General features: G+C 41.2%; 1 protein-coding gene across 1 annotated transcript in view; it reads right to left on the bottom strand.

Moving 5' to 3' along the window:
• Positions 1 to 20590, bottom strand: part of ABCC8 (ATP binding cassette subfamily C member 8) — a 74238-nt gene extending 53648 nt beyond the window's left edge. The window contains exons 1-8 of the mRNA XM_048306510.1: positions 20360 to 20590; positions 18893 to 19034; positions 16149 to 16270; positions 10379 to 10545; positions 8831 to 9073; positions 7790 to 7978; positions 2753 to 2917; positions 756 to 911 (exon numbers count right to left, since the gene is read on the bottom strand). Coding sequence (XP_048162467.1) covers positions 756 to 911; positions 2753 to 2917; positions 7790 to 7978; positions 8831 to 9073; positions 10379 to 10545; positions 16149 to 16270; positions 18893 to 19034; positions 20360 to 20555 — 1380 coding nt within the window. The 5' untranslated portion in view covers positions 20556 to 20590. The remainder of the gene's footprint in view (positions 1 to 755; positions 912 to 2752; positions 2918 to 7789; positions 7979 to 8830; positions 9074 to 10378; positions 10546 to 16148; positions 16271 to 18892; positions 19035 to 20359) is intronic.
• Positions 20591 to 21190: the final 600 nt, after the last annotated feature.

Raw genomic sequence — 21190 nt, 5'->3', positions numbered from 1 at the left:
ACTAAATTATACATCTAGAAAATACCAAGTGAAATTCAACTTTACTGCCCCTTCTGTTTTTATTTACTGCTAGCATTGAAGCACACCCAACAAAAATGCACTGAACAGCTGGAAGAAAGCAGGAAGATTTGCTGGGTACTGAGATAGTATCAGATGAAACTTTGTTCTCTACTGTCAGCTTTTTCAGGAAATTCATACATGGAAGTATAGGATGTGGGAAAGGAGACTGAAGGGACTGGTATTTAGAGACAGGAGACCAAAGACATCACAGGATAAAGTAGCAAAAACATTTCAAGTAACAAATATGTTATAAAAAAAAACCCAACCCAAAACAACAACAAACTGTGGAGTTTGTCATCCAAGAAACAGCAGTAGTTTCAAGGGATCACATCAAAGCAATCATATTTATGCTACTTCTCTTGCTTCTGCTGGGATTCAGAAGACAAATGATTGCAATATCTTCCAGTTAACTTCCCTGATGTAATAAATGAATGCACTGCAACCTGCTGCACCCTATAAATTCTTGTTACAAATGCAAAGCATGCTTGGCAGCAACCAAGATCCTAATACAATCATAAATACCTGAAGTCCAGTCACAGACATGGAATCTATTGCAGGCAATGTTTCTAGATGTTAACAGCTTGACATTTTATTTCAAGTTATCCTTTAATATCTCCACTTTCACAAAATTCATAAGCAATGAACCACCACAGACTGACGCGCATTAAGAACAAAAGCACATTCAATCACCTTACCTGTACCGGCATAGCCCAAAGGTTAGGGCAGAGGAAGAAGAACCACATCAGCTGATTTGTGTCTATGGCAACCAGGTTACAGATCTGGCCTGCTGTCATCTCCCCCATAGACATGTTAGAAGTTGAAAGCTGCATAATTTTATTGTAAATTTTTGTCTGGAAGAGACATCAAAAGGTGTTAGCATATAGAAATAAAATTAGATTTCTAGCTCCATCCACAGGTCCAGCATATTGTGAGAAAACTACTTTTCCAGTAACTTGAATGAAGAGCCTAAAGTTTGGTCTTTTATGTTATTTTGTAAAATTTAAAGCTACTATTCTTCACTGACACAAAGCACAGTGCAGTTACCTGCATCATGGTTCTCTAAGTACTTCCTTTTTGCATCTCTGTGCATCAATAAAAGAATGAAACCTTTACTGCCCAAAAATGCCCAAGAACCACATTACCAACGATGATTTATACCTCCAGCATCTCCACAGAGTGCCCTTCATGTAACTAACACTAAGATACTATTAGGTTCAATATATAATCCTCAATGTATTAAAACCCTTGTTATTTTTCTCTGGCAATTGATTCAGGCTCCTGGCTGAGAATGTTGCTACATTTTGCTTACAGCACTCAGTTCCATTACAAAGTTTAATTCACAGACAGCGAATGTCCCAGGTACAATTCTGTACTGAATTAAGCAGTTGCCTCAGTGCAGAATCAGGCACTGGGTATAACAATAACAGTACAGAATAATAAAAGCACACTTTTACCAGCTAGTTTGGTAAAAATCATTTAGGGCACACTGAACAAGTGCAGAGTTACACAGGAGAGGAAGAGAGATAAAAGATTTAAAGAAAAATTGTAAGGAAAAAAATGTATAAAACCACCGGCACACAGACTGCCACTAACACTAATCTGCTGCTTAGAGTGATAGCTAGAAGTTTTCCAATTTGGATAGTCCAACTGGCATTATCTGAACTTCTAATATCCAGAATAGAGAATACAAAGCTTTTCTTAAACGAAGTTAATTCAGCATTATTTTCCAACTATTCCCCTTTTACACTTGCTGTGGTCCATGTATTTTTCAGTCAGTTGCAGCTCTTTCACTTAAGACATGCAAATTTTTTGGTTTTTTGGGGGTCAAGTTTTTATTCCCGTAGGACTTTTCTATTTCACTCTAGTCAGAGAAAACCAGTGGATGGAATCCAGAAGCCTGGCAGCTGACAAGTGCTTCCAAGTGTAAGATCAAAAGAGAATTAAACAATTCTGCTGCTATTGAAAGTATCCATCCATCATGGAGACTCCCCACAGGATCCATGTAGCCCAGTGGATAAATAGTGTAACTTATAAGGCTGGCTTTCAGGCTGCCACAGGGTAGGTTTCAGCCAGTGCCATTGGCAATCCCACACTGTAATCTTACACCAAATTCTCTCATTTCCAGGCACAAAGCTTTGTATGCTACATCAAACTTTGATCTGCAGTTCCCAGTTATCCAGTGATTACAGACCCCATTTTTGCAATCTTATGTTCAGTGCTTACAGACTCCACTGTGCCTGGCAGATTTTGTGGCATGACCCATGGAATAAAACACTACTCCATGCATTGGGAATACAATCTATCCTTCTGTCCAAAGTATATTTACAAGACATTTTAAAGGTGCATTATTTGCATGGGATGTGATGTTACAAAAAAAATGGCTTTGAGATGGGAGAGGTGCACTTCACACCCAAACTATTTCAAAAGTTACACTCAGTTTTACTGTCAGCAAATTTTTGCTTGAAGGTAAGAAGAAATCCAGCATCAGGTATTAAAAATGAACATTTATATAAAATCATCAAAATAAGAATGCAAAGGAAACAGAATGCAGGGCTAACACAATCTCTAATGGTACATTCAATACATTTCAGGAGAGTAGCGTTTCAGAATTTAACAACTATAATTATAATTTGTATTTACAGATGCAGGTTTATGAGGGTGTGAAAAGGTTAATTAGTAATATATTGCATACCTGTATTGCACCTCTCAAGTTGATTCCTGTTTCAATAGCAACATAGTATGATGCTTGCAGAAATGTCCTTTGTAATAGAAGGGCAAAAAATAAGAGTACAGCCAAAACATAAGCATTGGACAGGAACTCTTGTGAGGAAATAAAGAAAACACCAAGAATTTTAATCTATAAAAAAAAGAAAGTTAGAAATCAGGTACAATGGTAATTTAATTACCTGCTTTACATAATTAATAAGCAGAGATAAACAGTCTGTTACTTTGAAAGTGCTCCTAACCTTGTCTGAAACCTCACAGTTTATCAATTCAAAGACAGTCTCATAACATGCCAACTCAGTAAGCCTCACTTAAATGCAGAATGACATTTATAGGATTTCTGATATCCTTCCAAAACTCTAGGACACTGAGTAATCCATATGGTCATTTAGCACTGCCCATCATCAGAAAGGAAGGGTTAACATCCTTTGGGAAAAATTACTCTCATTGTTTTAACACCTCAGGTTTCTGAATACTAAAACCAACCTTCAGAACTTGTAAAAAACCCAAAATTCCTGGAACCATGCAAATGATTTTGGCCTGCAGCATCTTGTTCACTTTTATTTATGGTCATTACCTTCTAGCAAGCTCATGAAATCACCAAAGTGCATTTTGAAGCACATCTACAGCTTAGTGGGAAAATTGTGCATTTATTTCAGACTATATTTAACAAGCTGACCCCTTTGGTGCAACAAGTTGAGAGACTGGCTAACCATGGGAAGCCTTCTGTAACTAAAATGTCTCCGTCTTCCTCTTTCTCCTCTTGGCTCCTTCAAAACTTTGATTGCTGGATTGTGCTTCCATTTAAAGGCAAAATTAGGAAGAGGACTCTGTTCCCTCTCAGAAGGCTTCTTGCATTTACACTCCTGCTGTATCCCTTGCTCAGCAAATTTTTTCTTGCCTACATAGTTTCTTTGCTGTTGAAGTTTTCACAACTGCTGTAACACTTAATCAGCTATATTTCACAAACTCTCAGTGTCTGTACATTTTATTAGATCTGATCTGCACCTTGCAGTCAACTTCATAAAAACCCCATATGGCAAGTTTATACAGAGGCAAAATTTAGTTTTTAAAGCAGTTCTTTTGGCTGAGCCAGCTGGAAAAGGAATAAACTTCTCCCTATTCTTATTTACACCTGGGTTGCTCCAACCTGCACACTTCTGCTGCTTCCTGTGCACTAGCTGGGGAGCTAACCGGATGTCTTCCTGAGCCAATTCAAATCACTGAGATAAGAAAATCAGCCCAGGAAAAAAATAGTAGGCCAAATGAACCAAAAATGTGGCCAGTCAGTGTCAGAGATATAAAGCAAAGGAGAAAATGGGAGCAGGGGTGCCAAGGAATGTGAAAGAAGGAAGATTTTTAAAATCTGTATCAAGTGCAAAACTCTGAACAATTATAGTACATCAGCAATTATGTTCAGATAAAGAGACATTTAACTGCTATTTTACCTATTTGCACCCTAAAGGGATTTTAAAGCCCTAATTTATTACTTATCCCATACCAATTCAAATAGGCTACAGCAGCATTTTATACTACAAATAGTCTATAACTAAAAATGAGTTTGTCTTCCAGATTATTTAGAGTCTTACAAATTCAGATTTTCAGTGCTGTCCTACATGTGCATCTGGCCAATACTGCTAATTTCTGCAGCTAATACCACTTTTTACTGTATGTAAAATACATATTTTTTTCCACAACTACGTTTGACAAATCATGGTTGTCTAGCAATGAGATTTTGGTACAGCAATGACTCCCATCAAAATATTATATAATAGACTAGGAGGGAGAGTGAGATGAACATTCTCATCCTTTCTTCCAATACTCCCTTGAGAGAAAAGGAGGACAAACATATATACATAAAGATCACACACTTGCTGATAGCACCAAGACGTTTGCCAAAGGCTCAGATGCATTATCAGGCCATTATGGCTTACAAAGTCACTGAACATACCTGTGTTTACACTACAAGAGGTGTCAACACACACTTGCCAGCCTGCAGGAAACACAGAAATACCTGAACACTTCCTGAACCTTTCACTTATGAGGCAAATAACCTTGTTTGAGAAGTTGATGCAAATAATTAGATGTTTTGTTTTCAGAAATGGCTTTGGGAATATTCAGTGTCCCACCTTCCTGACAACTTCAGGGTAACACCAATTCTTAAAAGTGGCTCTAACCAGTAAAAGGCTGAGCAAAAAGCTGCTTTTTAAAAGCCTAAAGACTCTGGACTCACACAATCCTAATGTCAGGAGTGGGCTTTTTGCTACAATGGGCCCTATGACTTCTAGAGCTTTTTAAATAACACGTTTGGTGCATCTCTGAATGTGTTATGTCAGCAGCTACTCCCAATACTGGAACTGCTAATCCTAATATTGCAATGTGGAAGGTGCTACCAGCAAATTATAAAGGTTATCATTCTGTCAGTCTCTTCTTCAGTGTGAAATGATTAACACTCAGAGAAAACCGTGTCATAGGAACATTCGGGGGTGGCCATAAATATTGATACTGGAGTTATAAATAAACATGAAGAGCATGACAGAATTTAAGACGATGTCATGCTCTGACTAACTCCAGCACTAACTAGAGCAGTTAATACTGCCTGTGACACCCATGTGATCTGAGTTACAGCTCCATGGTGGGTTATATCTGTCACAAAGGACCTGAGGAACAGAACAAGTAGTGTATCTCTTCGCCTTCTGTTTCACAAAGATTATTTCTGTTTGAAAGATACAGTTGACTCATTACAACATCTCCTCAATCTAAACTATTTAAGATGTAGATGGGTAAGAGGTGGGTAAAAGACACCCTCCACTGTACTCACACCTTATATTGCTTGTCTGATTCTGCCCCACTGTGTGGCAACTCTTTTCCAGTGCCCTCAAACTCAGCAGCACACCAAGCGCAAACACTGTTTCCCCCAACTTATCTTTACCTTCCTATGACACCATTTTAAAAAGCTTGTTTCTCACACCTACGAGGTTCACAGATGCAAACACTAAGGCAAGGTTCTCTTCTTTTGACTCATTACAAGCAGGGATATAACATTCCTAGTAGTAGAGCTGGTGTATTTCTTTCCAAAATAGACTGAGTTGGCTAGGTAAGTGAACACCCATGGGAGCCTTCCTGAACATCCCAGTCTGCTTCCAGGTGGCTGGGATTGAAACCCTTCATTAGAAAGACATTTCATCTAACCCAGCAAAAGCAATTTTCAAACATAAATGTAGTTAGACACCATAAAAAACAATGTGTATTAATCAGGTCAAAACATAAGGAAAAGCCTCTTGGAGACATTTTAGCAAACCTAGAATACATCCTTAAGTGTCACTTGTGGACCACCACCATCAGTGATTATTGCTGTTAGGGGATGCCAAATTAGTGTAAATGACAACAGTGAGGTTACTGCTTAGCTAGTGAGTGAGGATACCAGGCTGGATGAAGCTCTTCTTAGGGTCTATAAGGACCAGACCTGAACTTCTGTTTTCAAAGAGAAGCAGTAGCTGGCACTTCTACAGGAAAATTAAATAGGACAATCTGTAAATTATAATCAAATCACAATTTCATCTGAAACAGTGTCCCAAACAAATTATTGAAAAGCAGAGCTCAAGACCTTCCACAGTACTTTGCTGCAACATAGCCCTATAGTCTTAATTTTCTCATTTCCTGCTAGAACTGGTTTCCACTGAAACTACTTGCTATAATAAAGTTTCCAAATATTAGGATAAGGATTGCAAAATGGACAAACAGTTAATTTTAGCCTGAGGCCTTTGTTAAATTTTCTGCACTGCAGCTGATGGACTTCAATATTTACAGTGGACCTAATCCAAAGTGCACTTGAATGAATGGGTATATTTCCATTAGTGTCAACAGACTTTATTTCTAAAGTCTTATATCAGACACTTAGTGAGCTGCAGGAATAAACTGATCTATCTCATAGAAATCCAGCCTGAGTGACCTCACCTTATAATGAAAAGATGCTTCCTGAGTTACTTTTTTTTTTGGTTGTTAATCAAGAAATATGTCTGCCTCTTCTTGGAGAGCACTCATTTAAACAGCATGCTTTAAAAATATATTTCAGTTGATAAAACTAACCTCCCCAAAGGCACTAGTGGAAATTCTTGGTTGCAGTTAAATTACTTGGCATTTTATGATGATGACAAAACTCTGCTTTAATCCTCTTAGACATCCCTCATTTTTGGAAATGAAAAGCCAAGCCTATTAAAAACACACTTTTCCTTTCTGGAAAGCACTCAATCACATACTTGATTCAATCTCTACTCAAGACTGTACCTAAATTCCTTATGATATAAATGGAATTCTGGATATGCTTCACTGTTATCTTGAATGTTATTTTCCAGAATGCAAGGCTGACTAGATGCATGGGTCACATATTTTGCCCCCAAAAGAATCACAGAATGGGTCAGGCTGGAAGGGACCACAGTCCTGGCCCAACCTCCCTGCTCAAGCAGGGCCATCCCAGAGCACATTGCACAGGATTGCATCCAGACTGTTCTTGAGTATCTCCAGCGAGGGAGACTCCACAACCTCTCTGGGCAACCTGGTCCTGTGCTCAGTCACCCACACTTTAAAGAAGTTCTTCCTCATGCTCAGGTGGAACCTCCTGTGCATCAGTTTCTGCCCATTGCCTCTTGTGCTATTGCTTGGCACCACCAAGCAGAGCCAGGCTCCATCCTCTCGACACCCTCCCTTTGGATATTTGCATACATTGCTGAGATCCCCTCCCAGTCACTTCTTCTCGAGGCTGAACAAGCCCAGCTCCCTCAGCCCATCCTTGCAAGAGATGCTCCAATCCCTTAGTCACCTTTGTTGCCCTGCACTGGACGCACTTCACCACAGTATAAAAGCGGGGATCAGGGAGTACATTCCCACTGTCACTTCCAGCATTCACAAACACAGTGCAGAGTGGCTTTCCTTGCTGAGGACAAACAATACAGAGTCACAGCATCACTTCCTCGACTCCTCTCTTTTGATGACATTTTGACAGTACCTGTGGGCGGATGGTGTTATTTCCTTTTCCGACGTTGTGAACAATCCCGGAGATGCAGAGTGGCCCGGCGAATCCGAGCAAGTCAGCCAGAATACGGAATGTGCTGCTGAGAAGTAAGGGTCTTCCAAAAGCACAGCAGAGAGCACGCCAAATGGATCTGGATCCTTGGGGAGATGATGATCTTTTGTTCTGGGCAGAATTAAATTAAAATTAGTAAGAATTATGTCATAAATTAGCCTCAGGTCTGATAAATCATTGGTATTTTTATCACTGCTTTAATTCATGGACAACCATTTGTAATCTCTCAGCTAGAAAAGCAGAGGAACTACAACTATTGTTTCATTTCTTTTTATAGTGTCAGAACAAAGCATTAATTTGCACATCCCCCCACTTCACAAAAAGAACCATGATTTCTCTCCTATCCTTAATAGCAAGTGTTGTTTGTGGCCTGCTGAGGGAGGAAAAAAAGAAGAGGGAGGGAAGTGACAGTTTTTTGTTCTCTAGTGAACACAGAGACTGGAAACCTACACTTTTTAGGCAGGATGCAAACAAATTCCCTTACAATCCTGAACATGCTCAGCTCCCACTGAGGAGTGAAAATTAATTTGAGCTGAGGTAGTTTCAGCCCTGAACTCTCTTATGGACAAACTCAAATAACATGGAAAAAAAAAAAATAGCCCTGTAAGGCCTCATTAATACTGACTCTGTAATTGAATGTTTCCAAGGTCTTATTAGGAAGAATAATGGTGTTCAGTGAACACAGTCTCTGCTTACTTTACACATCAAAACAGAGGCCATATGCATTTGACACACATTTAACCAATAATGTGTTTGACATGCACATTTGGTTAGAGAAATTCCATTACTGTACGAGGTACAACTGAGTATGTGGTCTCTTGGTGTACGGGCAGCTATGCTAATGGATACTTCATTTGCATAATATCTGTTTGTATCACTTTGTATCGTGCTTATATGATAAAAGCTAATGAAAAACACAAGCCCTGAGTAAGCAGACAGACAGAGATTCCATGCTTTGCATACCTTCTGTGCTTCAAAGGCCTCATTAAGGCGAATGTAATTGGTCAGAGCTCTCATAGCAATGGGAAGCTTGCCTATAGTTTTCAAGTCTATTGGTTTTTTATGGGCAGTCTTGATGAATGTGTTCATCCACCAGTATGTTCCTTTGGATAACAGATTCACAAAGGGCTGCAAGAATCGGACACCGAGATCCTGGAGATCCTCAGGAGGTTTAACTTCTTTAGGAGTTTTGAAGAAAACATACCTCTGAAATCCAGAAAAATGCCAGCAGAATCACAGTAAATGCATAGAAAATAAAAGTGCACAAAGCATAGATAAGAACATCGCAGATAATCAATGAATCAGTCTTGATTTCTCAAAAGACATTCAAATTCAACTAATACAGCAATCCAGTTTCCCCAGGTACTGAGGAAAATCAGAGGCATCCAGTCTAGAAATAAATAATTCTTATAATTTACTATGACTTCGCTTATGGTGCAAAAATTTGCATACTTGTAGGAAAAAAACCCCACCTTACAGAATCAGAATCATCACAGTTGGAAGAGACTTTCAAGATCATCCAGTTGAACCACCAAACCAACACCACCATAATTACCCCTACACCATATCCCCCAGTGCTACATCCAGACACCTCTGGAGCTCTTCCAGAGGTGGTGACTCCACCACCTCCCTGGGCAATTTATTCCAGTGCCTGACCATTGTTTCAGTGAAAAAGTTTTCTAAAAACTAATCTGAACCTCCATGGTACAACTTAAAGCCATTTCCTCTTGTCCTTTCACTTGAGACATGTCAGAAGAGACTGCCCCCCTCAATTATTTAAACAGTACAGCCCCAGCACTGCTTTGAGTTCCAGGCAGCACAAGATGGGAGACAGGAGCTTAGGCACAGTCCTGAGGTTATCACTGGGATTCATCTCCCACACCACACTGCCTCACATTTGTTAGCTCAGCACATGGAGCTACTGGTGCTGAAGCAAGAAAATTTACATGAGAATATTTCTTTCCCTCCTAAAGTTAACTTTTGCACACAGTTGGTGCGTGCCACCTGAAGGGAACTTTGGCATTTATGTATCCAGCAGTCTCCAAAGTCTCAATTTAGATTATGACTGCAGACACTGCAGAGCGGGGGGAAAAATATAGCTGGGAGGAACCCCAGTAGCCCAAATAAACCACTTATTGTGATTGTCTCCTGGAAAATGAGAGATGTTGTTTGTGTGTCTACGATATTCTCTGATAGAGCAGACAATTCCTTTCTACCAGTCTTCCCTTGCATCAGAAACACTTGGCTGTCATGGCTGAAACAGAAGCATTTAAAAATTTGCAACAAACTTGAACAGATGAAATTGATCTTAAATTAACAACAGAGTCTGGCATTTTTTGAAATTACAGATTCATCTGGCCTAGTAAAATAGCATTAACCTTTGATTGTCAAATGGATTTCTAACTGGTTTTTCTTTCTTCTTTAGCAATGCATTTTACACCAAGAACCCAGAAAAGGGAATAAAACAACCAATAAAAACCACAGAAAGGGACTTTTATGATAGTTACTTACCCTCACCCTAATGACATTAATTTCTACAGCTAGTAGCATTCCATAAAGAACAACCAAGAGTCCTGTGAGGCAAAATCGAAGCTGAGAAAATCCAACCCCATTATCACAGAACTTTACAAATTTGATGGTTTTAGTTATGAAAGCTAAAGTCCAGTAGAACAGCAATGCTGTGGAGAAAAAACCAAACAAATTAATCAGCTCCATAGTTGCAAAAGCATACAATGCACTATAAAATATAATTAAGAAAGAATGCAACAAAATATATAAAACCAGAGAGTGGCGTTTCTCATCTCAAACAGAAGCCTAACTCAATTCCACAAATATTAAAATATTAAGATAATATTAGTTCTAAATGCCTTTTCTATTAGATTTAGTGATATTTGAAAAGTTTCACAAAGTCTGCTGAAGGAAATTGAAGGAAATTTCCATCTGCTGTAAACATGTGTCCACATGATCAGCTCAAGGGAGGGTGTTGCTCCAAAAGTGAAGGTGCCTGTGAATGATGTTCTTCAGACTTGGTTAATGTTACAAGACTGCTACAAATGTGGCTTGAAGGCAAATTCCCTGCAAATATCTGGGATGTGTCAGGAACAGATATTAAAATACTTATCCAAACTGGTGCCGCACTCTTGTTCAACACAAATTCCATCTATGTAATTCACAGTGTAGGTAAAACAGTCACATCAAGGAAGGATACTCCGGCATTCACGGAATACAGTTTTTACTTTTTAGTGTTCTACCAAACCTCTTGTCTAAAAGTGCTCGTGCTACCATCGGCTATAGATAAATAATCCCTGGGATAAGCTCTGGTGATTTGGAAGCACTCTCCATACCATTCATCACACCCTAAGCCAGCTCCTGTTCCCTATTTTTAAGGAAATTCCTCCCAGGGTTATATTCTTTTAAATGAATCTTTCATTGCTGCTGTATCTGCCATGGTGCAACAGATGGAATGAGCTCTAACTGCCAAGAAAAGCTTGGATGTGCTTTCCAAGTGTCTTGCCGGAACATCAGAGAGAGACTTCAACCAAGGCATTAGCAACTGTAAGTCTAGCTTAAATATGGATAATCATCAGGAAGTTGCATAAATTTCAAAGAATTGGTCGTGTTCCAGCTACCCTGAGGCACCAGAAAGCTCTCTGGAGATGTACTCTGGGGCTACCCTTTCCAAGCAAAGCTAAATTCAACGCGGAGAATCCATGTGAGATTTGGGACTGCCAGTCCTGCTTCTACAGAAATCAAGTTAAAGCCTCTCCTTTAAATGAGAACAGTAAATGGAACAGTACAGGAACACCGTGCATTAGGACATTTGCCAAGGGAGCCTCTCTTCCTCTAAAATTAACAGGCCAGTTCATAAGAAGAAAACAGAGTGGTCAGGTATTTGCACACTGTACTTCAGTGGCTGATGCAGTTGCAGAGAAGGTTTAAAAGATGTACTTACCAAATTTTTCTTATAAAACTTCAGGTTTTTTATGTGAGGTTTCCTACCATCTTCCCAACTTAGATTGTTTCTCATCCTGTTTCAGACTGCTTCCTTTCTTTGAGGCACTGTTCCTCCCTATTTGCAATACTTCTGACTATAAAGTCTCACTTCACCCAAGAATTACATTCCATGCTGTTCTACTCTTAACCACCTTGATCTGTTAATCCTTGTTTTGTCTAATTCTTCTAACAGCAGGCTGAGAACACATCCCTCTTGGAATAAAAGGGACTTAAACGTTGCACACTGAAAATATCCACCAGTAGAGGACTTCCAAAAAAACAACCAAGCCCACAGGCATTTGAGTATGGCTTGGAATTATAAATAAGAAGTAGCAGAGCCATTCTCCTATTTACGGTTTAAATAAGGGTTAATATGACCTTTTATTATTATTAACATTAATTTATCTTTTATCTAAGAAGTATTAAAAAGTGCCAAACACAATATTCTCAGGTGATATGTGGCCACTTGCTGTCACACTTCCTTAGAAGCAGTAAAGGAGTAAACTTGAATTTACTTAGCTGGTCATTTTTGAACACAAGTGTATCTGATCTGGACAATGCTCACAGGCCACTCAAGGCTCCTTGGAACATACAATTATGGCTCTATTCTTTACAGATGATGTTTTCATCATCTGGCTGATGACTACATCTCGGCTGAGAGTTTTTAGAAATTATTTCTGAGAACTTCCACTGGTCTGAACTGTGAAGTGATCAGACCACAGAGGCATGCTTGCATTTACTGGATTGCTTTAGACCTACTCTAGATGCCTAAATGACCTCGGTTTTTCTTGGACCATGTAAGATACCTCAACCCACAACACCAGGGGGTAGATTCCTTCCTGGGCCACACCTCTGAAAAAAAGGCAACATGCAACTCAAACTCTTGTACACCTTTATTGAATTAAGCCAAATCTAAAAAGCCACACACTTAACTGGATGGGATTTATTAATTAACCTCTGCCTGTTTGGAGAGAATTTTTTGTGCTAAGCAATATGCGTTATTTTTATGCAGGAAGTTCCATCTTAGAGAATAAACTAATTCCAAGGGAAACAACTACAATGTAAAGGGAGCAGAATTTTAAAGTAGAAAAACAGATCCCTGTGTAGTAGTAGTAAGGCAGCCATATGATTAAGATTGGTTAAAAAAGAGGACAGCTTTCTTAAATAAAAAAATTAATGTGTTCCCACACTACCATCCATTTCAGATTAAAAACTCAAAGTCCGGTTGTTATTTCAAAATTTTCTCCTACTACTAATTTTTGAGGTTTTTTATCTATAAAACAAAGAAATTAACTTAAAAAATAGTGGAATCAGATGCTATCATTCAATTGCATATTTTGAATGTTGAGAAAGAAAGCAGGTTTTCCAATTCAGTATGAAAACTATTCTTAAATGAGTCCTGCTAAACTGTACAAATGTTACGCTTCCCTGAGGTGCAAAGAGCATCAAAATCAGCATTATTATGAGAGTGCCCTGGTAAAGAGCATAGGAACAGTTACATTTGTTGAAATATAATTAATTACAGACCAAAATCATATGGAGAAAAACATATTCAGACCAGATCAAGGTGTTCCAATAGTTGGGACACTCAACTGCATCCGTGGACTCAATCATTAGCTTCAGTGAATAAATATTCCAAACCTTTGTCAACTTTTTTTGATAAGAAATACTAAGAATGACTACTTCAAAATAGCCAAGTGCCTGGGCTAAAGCTGAAAGGCAGGCTCAGTAGAGGAACTTTGAGCCCCCCTTTTGCATATCCCAAGGAAACACACTAATCCCCATGTCTGTCATGGCATCTGCCTCTTGTTTATGAAGAGCTACAAATGGTTTTGGTTTCTTTAAGGCACAGAGTGAAAAGGATCTTTAAAAAAAGAACACACCTCAAAATTTCAAAAGAGTGGAAAATTTCACCCTGTTCAGAATTAATGAACAGACCTTTAAGGGTCCACTGCACTGCATCAGTGAGAGTTCCCCTGCTGGGTGTAATAGATTTTGGATAAGGCTCTGTTAGCCTTTGTTTTAAACAGCTACCATTCTTTGCAGCTGTGAGCATTTACCCTGCAGCTGAGGCAGATGATGCCCTGCAGTTTGCTGGAAATTCACTGATGCTCAGAAGCAGCAAGATGTCACATCAGCTCTTCTACTTTACTCTGTGTGTGTACATGTGCAATATTAGATCTCTTCCACAAAAGCCCTGTTTCCCATACACCCAGCAAAAAGTTCATCACCAACTTCAGCTTTGCCTCGTGGTTCTCATTTACCTCATAAAATGAGGCTCCAAAGCTGCTTCATGGCCACACTGCACTCTAGTGGGTTGATGTCAGCGTCTCTGTCGACAAACAGGATGGGGAACCTGGACAGCTGATTTAGCTGAATCCTAAATCCTTTTGCTTTGTTTTCTGAAGCCTGCTTTTATTTCTCACACCTAAAATCCTTTCCACCTTTTGTGTTTCCCCACAGGTTGATAGCTGAGTAAAGGCATAACTTAACTATCCATACTGGGCTCATTTGCATAAAGTGCTCATTGCCTCATCCCAGATGTCAATACAGAGTAGTTGCAATTAAGATTGAAAGATGACAATCCTCACAGTTTGTGCAGTTAAGAGCAAAGGATAGAGAGTTCCAGAAACATCTGTCTTAAGACAAATAAAAGAAAAACAAAAGAAAAAGTAAAATAAAAATCAAAGACCATCAGCTTGTGAAGACTTTGGATTAAAATTCAAATCAGACAAACTAAGTGGGAAAGACTGTGATGATATAATTTTCTTTTTTGCCTAAGAGCTCTTAAGATCAGATTTTCTGAGGGAGTCTGTCCCCTGGAAATTTTTGCAAAATTAAAATTCATCCATAATACTTAAGTAAGTGTTGGTATTCACTGGTACAACTATTTAGTATTCAACGATTGTCCAGAGTTTATCCAGCATCAGCACTCTAAACACTGAAAAACATTATCATAAAAAAGAAATCTCCACTGAGCAGGAATTATGCAAAAATGGGTAATCAACTATCAGCTGTAACTTTGTGCTACCCTTCTCGAAGACTTAACAGCAGGAATGTGGTAGTGACACTAAACTATTTAACACTGCATTATACATCAGAAATAACAACAAAAAGCCCAAACGACAAAACAACCACAAAAACAAAACCACAAAAACCACTGCCTGCTTTACAGGCAATTGTAACAGTCTAGCAATGCTCCCTGAAGCGTAATGCCTTCCTGTGAGAAGGCATTAAAAGACTGTTGACTTACTTAAAAAGCAACTAAATGACCTTGCCTGTTCATAAAGGATAAAGAAGATCCTACTTAAAAGAAGGGTACAAGAAGAAAAGCAGTCCCAAATGAGAAGACATAAAGGTTGCTAAGCCTGGATAGAAGTCTAAGTCTTCGGAAAGGAATTTTTTTTACAAGAGGAACAGCCTTCTTCTGCAGAAGAGGATTCTCTCTCACCACAACACACAGTTCAAAATAATCTTCAGTATTTAAAACTTTCGCAAATCTAGTTATTACTGACTTTTCCCCACCTGACAAAAACGAGACCAAAGCTTTAAAACACTGAGCTACAATGGCACAAGACAAACTTTAGCAGGATCTATTGATACAGAAGTCCAGCTCAAACAAAATTTGATGAGCCAGAACCATCAAAGAAATAACAGGTAACAGGATGTGTCTAAGCATGTAGACATCCCCAGCCTGCAGTCTGCTTAAACAGAAGAGAACACATCACCAACTTCATGACTGTCAGCAGCAGTGGATCTTCTATAGCTACAGTTTATTCATTATCTTGCAAAATACAGAATAGACTAGGTAGTTCTCATACATAGCATTTTTCATTCAAAAGGTCTTAAAGCAGTTTTCAAAGGGAGTTTTAGGAACATGAAGCACAAGCAAGCAGGCAGAGTAATATATTCACAACTGAAAGTCAGGGATGTCATTCCTTAACTCCTTGCATATTTCAACAGACCATGCACACGAAGATTTCTTCACTCTTACATCATGCTTACACACAACATGCTGACAAGCAGGGGGTTTGGATTTAGAGTTAACAATTTCCCAGGCTACTTTTCCCACAGAAGCAGCTTTTCCTAGAGAAGCCTTTGGCTCACTGGATCCCCGAGAACACTACACAGAATATTATTAGAAGTTAAAAGCATTAAAAATAATGAACTGTTTGAGCATACATAGAGGGGTAGCTTTGGTTGTACAGGACTGCAGTGACCTGTCACCGAGGCAGCAGACACACAGCACCACAGTCAAACTTCCAGGTTCGTAGGTTTTGAGACATACCTATTAACAGCTTGGGGAAATTGGATGTTTCAATATTGTGGTAATAGACAACTGATGTGATGGCTGCCAGGAACGCCATCCCAGCCGGCATGTACAGGTGTAAATGGCGGGATTCGGAAACCCTTCGAAAGAAAAAACATCTGTTAGAGTCACCTCTCACCTATTTAAATGTTTCCCTTTTAATTCATTAATTGTACCCTGTACCCGGCTCTGATGTAAGATTTTCTAGAATGAGTTATGGATGCAAACCTCTCCAAGTTTTAATTGAATTTATGCTCCTAAATCACACAGGTGGATTTCAAATTCCTCCCCTGTGCTTAACATGAAAGGTGTGTACTCCTATTTCCTACTGAAACCAATTGGAATATTGTTTAAATTAGGACAAGCAGCTCATCTCCAAAATGAGAGAAGTTAATTTAAGCTAAACTAGTTTGGGAGCTGTCCATCAACATATGCAGATAAGACCAACTGACAGCACAGTTCAAGATTTTCTACAGAAGCATTTTGTGGAAGTGTTTCATTTTTTTCAGTTTGGGAGAAGGAACAGCACCATAGCACAGGAATTACTTACAGTGAGGTCTGTCTTCAGTGACTGCAAGCCACCAAAAAAACCCCTATAAGAGAATCATACACCCTGATGTTTTGTCCTGTAAAGCAAAACTGTGCTGATGCTTTGCTTCAGGTAGTAGCAGAAGGGGTCCTGCCAAATACAGCCCTTTGGGGCAATGTTGTTGGTTTGTGCAGCATTCAACAGTAACATGATTTCCCCTCTCTTTCCTCCTAGTTACTTTCTCTTCCTTCCCTCTCCCCTTTTCTTTCTTTCACAAAAAGAATTGGGTGCCCTATGCTATCAAGACATACAACTTCCTCTGTCTCCCAACCAGCTTCAGGAGAAGAGGCACCAAGATGACGACTTCAGGACACAAACATTTAGGGAAATTCACACCTTGTCCTCTGAATGGATTTCTTCTTTCTGCATCAAACACTAATTCTGTGGAGCTTGGAGAGATAAAAAGAACTGTGCTGGGAGGGAGATGGGAGATCATCACAGGACATCACATTTCTGAGAGCAGAACTTCCCAAATGTCTAGCAGAACCATAGAAGCTCAGGACAACCATTTCTTGCATCTCTGCTCTAGAAAGGAGAGCTCTCCCTCAATGAAGATTGTGGTGAACTCTGGCTGAAGCCATGCTGACAGTCTGTGACATGAACACTCAATTCCTCTTGCTGACAATAGCTCGATGTCAATACAGCAAAATGAGAAAGGATTCTCTGAAATTCCTAGTAAAGCCAGGAGGTTTTGTACATCAGGGCTGAATTCTCAGCAAGGACAAAAAAAAGCAACAGGAACAGATTTCTCCAGACAGCCTAAGCTTCAGTAGGTAACACGGCAGCAGTGGGAGGCTTTCTAAAATCTATTTATTTCACAGTTGCTGGAATTCCCCTATATAACTGTACCTCCAATAGGCTGCTTCCATTGCTGAGATGCCAAAGCCTTGAGCACCCAGTTGCTGTCAAAAGGACTCACCAGCACGATCCATTTTGGTTCTTAGAAAGCTGATGAGTCTCAAAACTCTCTTCTATTCACTGGAGGCCTCGCCAGCCTGCTGAATGCTTGGGAAGCATGACTGTGGGCTGGCACTCCCCCAGTAGAGCTCCGAGATTTGTCTCATCAGGTGACACCTATTACTTAACAGCAGTGTTCTGAGTCAAGTTAAATAGCAAATAAACATAATGAGAGGCATTGCTAAAGAGCAAAATAAGGGAGAAAACTCAAAGCAGGAGATTCTGCTCCGAGCATCCCACACCCTGATAACTCTGAATAGGCAAGAGAAAAAATCCTTTGAAAAAAAACTGGCACCGAGAAACATCCTATTTATATGTGTTTAAGAGAAGTTAAAATAATAGTGATGATATAATTTTCTACACCAGAAGACTGCAGTGCTTTTCACACTGGTTGGTGGATACTTGTTATATAGATGGCTAATCAAGGAGGTTTTGTTCTATTTAATGAGGAGCTTCGATTTCATAATCCTTGGGTTCAAATTCATAATCATTATGAAAAATCATGCCTCTCTTCAGAGGAAGAGATCATATTCATTATTATACATAATTAGCTTTTTTCATAACACATCACTCTCCTGTATCACTTGTTTCACTTGGAATAATTTTTTTCCACAGATTTCTGTTTAGAGACATCCTAAGCTGAATAACAGATGATGGATCATGCTCACATAATGCGAGCTGCTCTGCTCCAGGTAACAGAGGAGATACAGTGCACAATCATCAGAAGAAACTCTGTGGGGTGTGACATAAGGCCAGGAAGATTCATTCCTTTTATTTAGATGAAGAGAACTCAGTTTGGGGGGGAATGGTGTGACCTACTGTGCACATGGGAGTTCCTCCTCAGTAAGGACTGTGGGACTGGGTCCTTGGACATAAAACACATCACGAAAATGTCACCATCTGCTTGACTCATTAGGATTTATCTATGATTACTCTTTGGAAAGATAGTTCATTAAGCTGAAAATGATTAAGGTCAGTTGTGTGTGTGTACATCACTTGGCAAGGTCTGTGGAATTTCTGATACAAGGTTGGCAGGTTAATCACTAACAAAACAGATTATATGTTCATTACCACAAGGAATGTGATTTAGATGAGAATTTAGACAGGGAGAAAATATCTACCCTGAAATGTTTAAACTGCTCAGTGCTACCAGGAGAAGGCAGACATATACACTTACCCATCAGACACTATGCCCTCTGCAATTTCACACACCAGCACAAACAAGAGGATAAAAGTCAATATCCAGCGTAAATTGTGACCAGGAAAATGAAGCCATGTGCTATGATGTATATGTACTTTGGAACTCTGACTTCCCCATCCTAAAAGAGAAAAGAGAATTATAGAGAGCTTTCTTAACAAAAGTGACACACAAAGTTCCTGCATACAAAAAACCCCAAAACACGTATGTAACAACCTAGCATACCAACATTGACACAGCTGTGTTGTTAAACACACATGCATTTGAATATTATCAGGACTGTGTTCTCATTACCTCACTTCATATGGAATAAAATCAATAATGCAGACAGGACAAAGCCTTAAATTCCTATACTTCTAGCAACTTACTATCAAGCAATTACATGCACTAAGCATTTTCCAAATCTATTCACAGCTTAAATGAACAACAAATTAACATTTTGACAAACACACACAAACACTATAATAAATGCACTACTTCTTTTCCCTTCGATTCTTTTAAAGAGTTAGGAAAAAAAAAAAAAAGAGAAGGTGTGAAGCTTTATCTCGCTAAAAATTAACAATACTGAGAGATTCCAGACAAACGCAGAGGACCCGAAGCAGCTCTTCAGTTGACCCCGTTTCCACAGTCGTGCTAGCTGATTTTCCCTCACCGGACCCTTTACACAGGAGCGAGTGTTACCCCAGCCCGTGCCGTGGCTCTCCGCGGGCCGGCCCAGGCTGGAGAGAAAGGTACCCGGAGCAGTGACAGCCCCGTGCGCTGAACCACCGGGCCACCTACCGGCCCCGCCAGGCTTGTGACATCAAATCACACCCTCCGCAGGTACCGCAGGAGCCACTGCCGCCGGGCAGGACTCGTAATGAGGGGGGGCTGCCCGGCGGTGTGACCCCGCAGTAATTGCTGGGAGTAATGTTTCATAACGCAACACTTACTTGTCAGGTTTCCTGGGCTTTAAGAGCACATTTATTTCTGCTTCCCGCGCTGCCGGTCAAAACCGGCAAGGCAAATCCTGCGGTCTCCTCCAGCATCACCCATCCCTGCCCTGCCTGCGCAAGGGGTTTCACCTGCGGAGAGCCCCGCGGGCTGCCCCGACGGACGGAGACGGGCCCCGCTGCCCGGGCGGACAGCGGGCGGTGCGGGGGCAGCCCGGGGAGAGGCGGCCACCGGAGCATCCCGCAGCTCGCACCGCATCCCAACACCCTCCGCAGCCTCCCCGCGCGGCACAGGGGACAGGGCCAGGCCGGGGGACACGGCAAGGGGAGGCCAGGCGGACGGGGGGAAACGCGGCACACACGCGGCCGCGCGGGGGAGGGAAACCCACGGCGACACAAAGCCGGGCGGGGGGACACGGCAAGGCACCACCGGGGGTGGAGGAGCAGAAGGAAAAGGCGGGGGAAATAGGAGAGGCACAGGCGGAAAGGGCAAGGAAGAGCCGCAGGCACCCACCGATGAAGAGGATGGGGAAGGTGATGAAGAGCAGGAAGACGTGCGGCACCACGTTGAGCGCGTCCACGAAGCAGCCGTTGTTGAGCACGCCGTGGTCCACGTTGTAGGCGGTGGAGTTGCCCTCATCGCCGCAGAACGCCAGGGCCATGGCGGGACCCTGCGCGCAGCCGGGCGCCGCCTCCGCCTCCGCGCACATCAGGCGGGGCCGGCGCGGCCGCGGCTCTGCCCGCACCTGCCGGGAGCGGCGGCGGCCCCGGCCGCGGCCCCGGCCCCGCGCTCCGCCCGCCCCAGAGCTGCCCCGCCCCGGCACCGCCCCCGCCCGCCCCGCGCAGCGCAGCGCCTGCCGACAGCCCCGAGCGGGGCGCCGGGGGAGCGCTCGACGGGGACGGGGGCGGGACGTCCCTTCACTGACGCGGCTGGGACCGATGCGAACGCACCGTGACAGCCCTCGGTACCCCAGAGCACCAGACCCCAGTGTCCCAGCTCTCGGGACTCGGTACTGAGCGCTTTATGCATCGTTAATATGACAGAACACTGAAAACCCGACACTAAATTAGTGATGACAGAGGAATTATAGATTGCATAAAGTGTGTTCTTTCAACCTTTTCATCTTTGGCTTTTTTCTCCTCTATGATAAAGATATTATTAGATTGTCACGTATTCAGTCATACCCTCTTCCCAAAGGAGATTTCAACATCATGTCCTGAACAGCTGTTGTGTTTGTCCCTTACCTTTTTTTTACCCCTAAAATGAGTTAAACCCTAACTGTTTTTCCCCCTTCACCAAGACTGCAGCAGTCTCTGACAATCAGACCATTAATTTGAGTGGGCT

The sequence above is a fragment of the Corvus hawaiiensis genome, chromosome 6 (assembly GCF_020740725.1).
Source record: "Corvus hawaiiensis isolate bCorHaw1 chromosome 6, bCorHaw1.pri.cur, whole genome shotgun sequence".
NCBI lineage: Eukaryota > Metazoa > Chordata > Aves > Passeriformes > Corvidae > Corvus > Corvus hawaiiensis.
The sequence above is the reverse complement of the archived record's forward strand: the minus strand, read 5'-3'. Positions and strand labels throughout refer to the sequence as shown.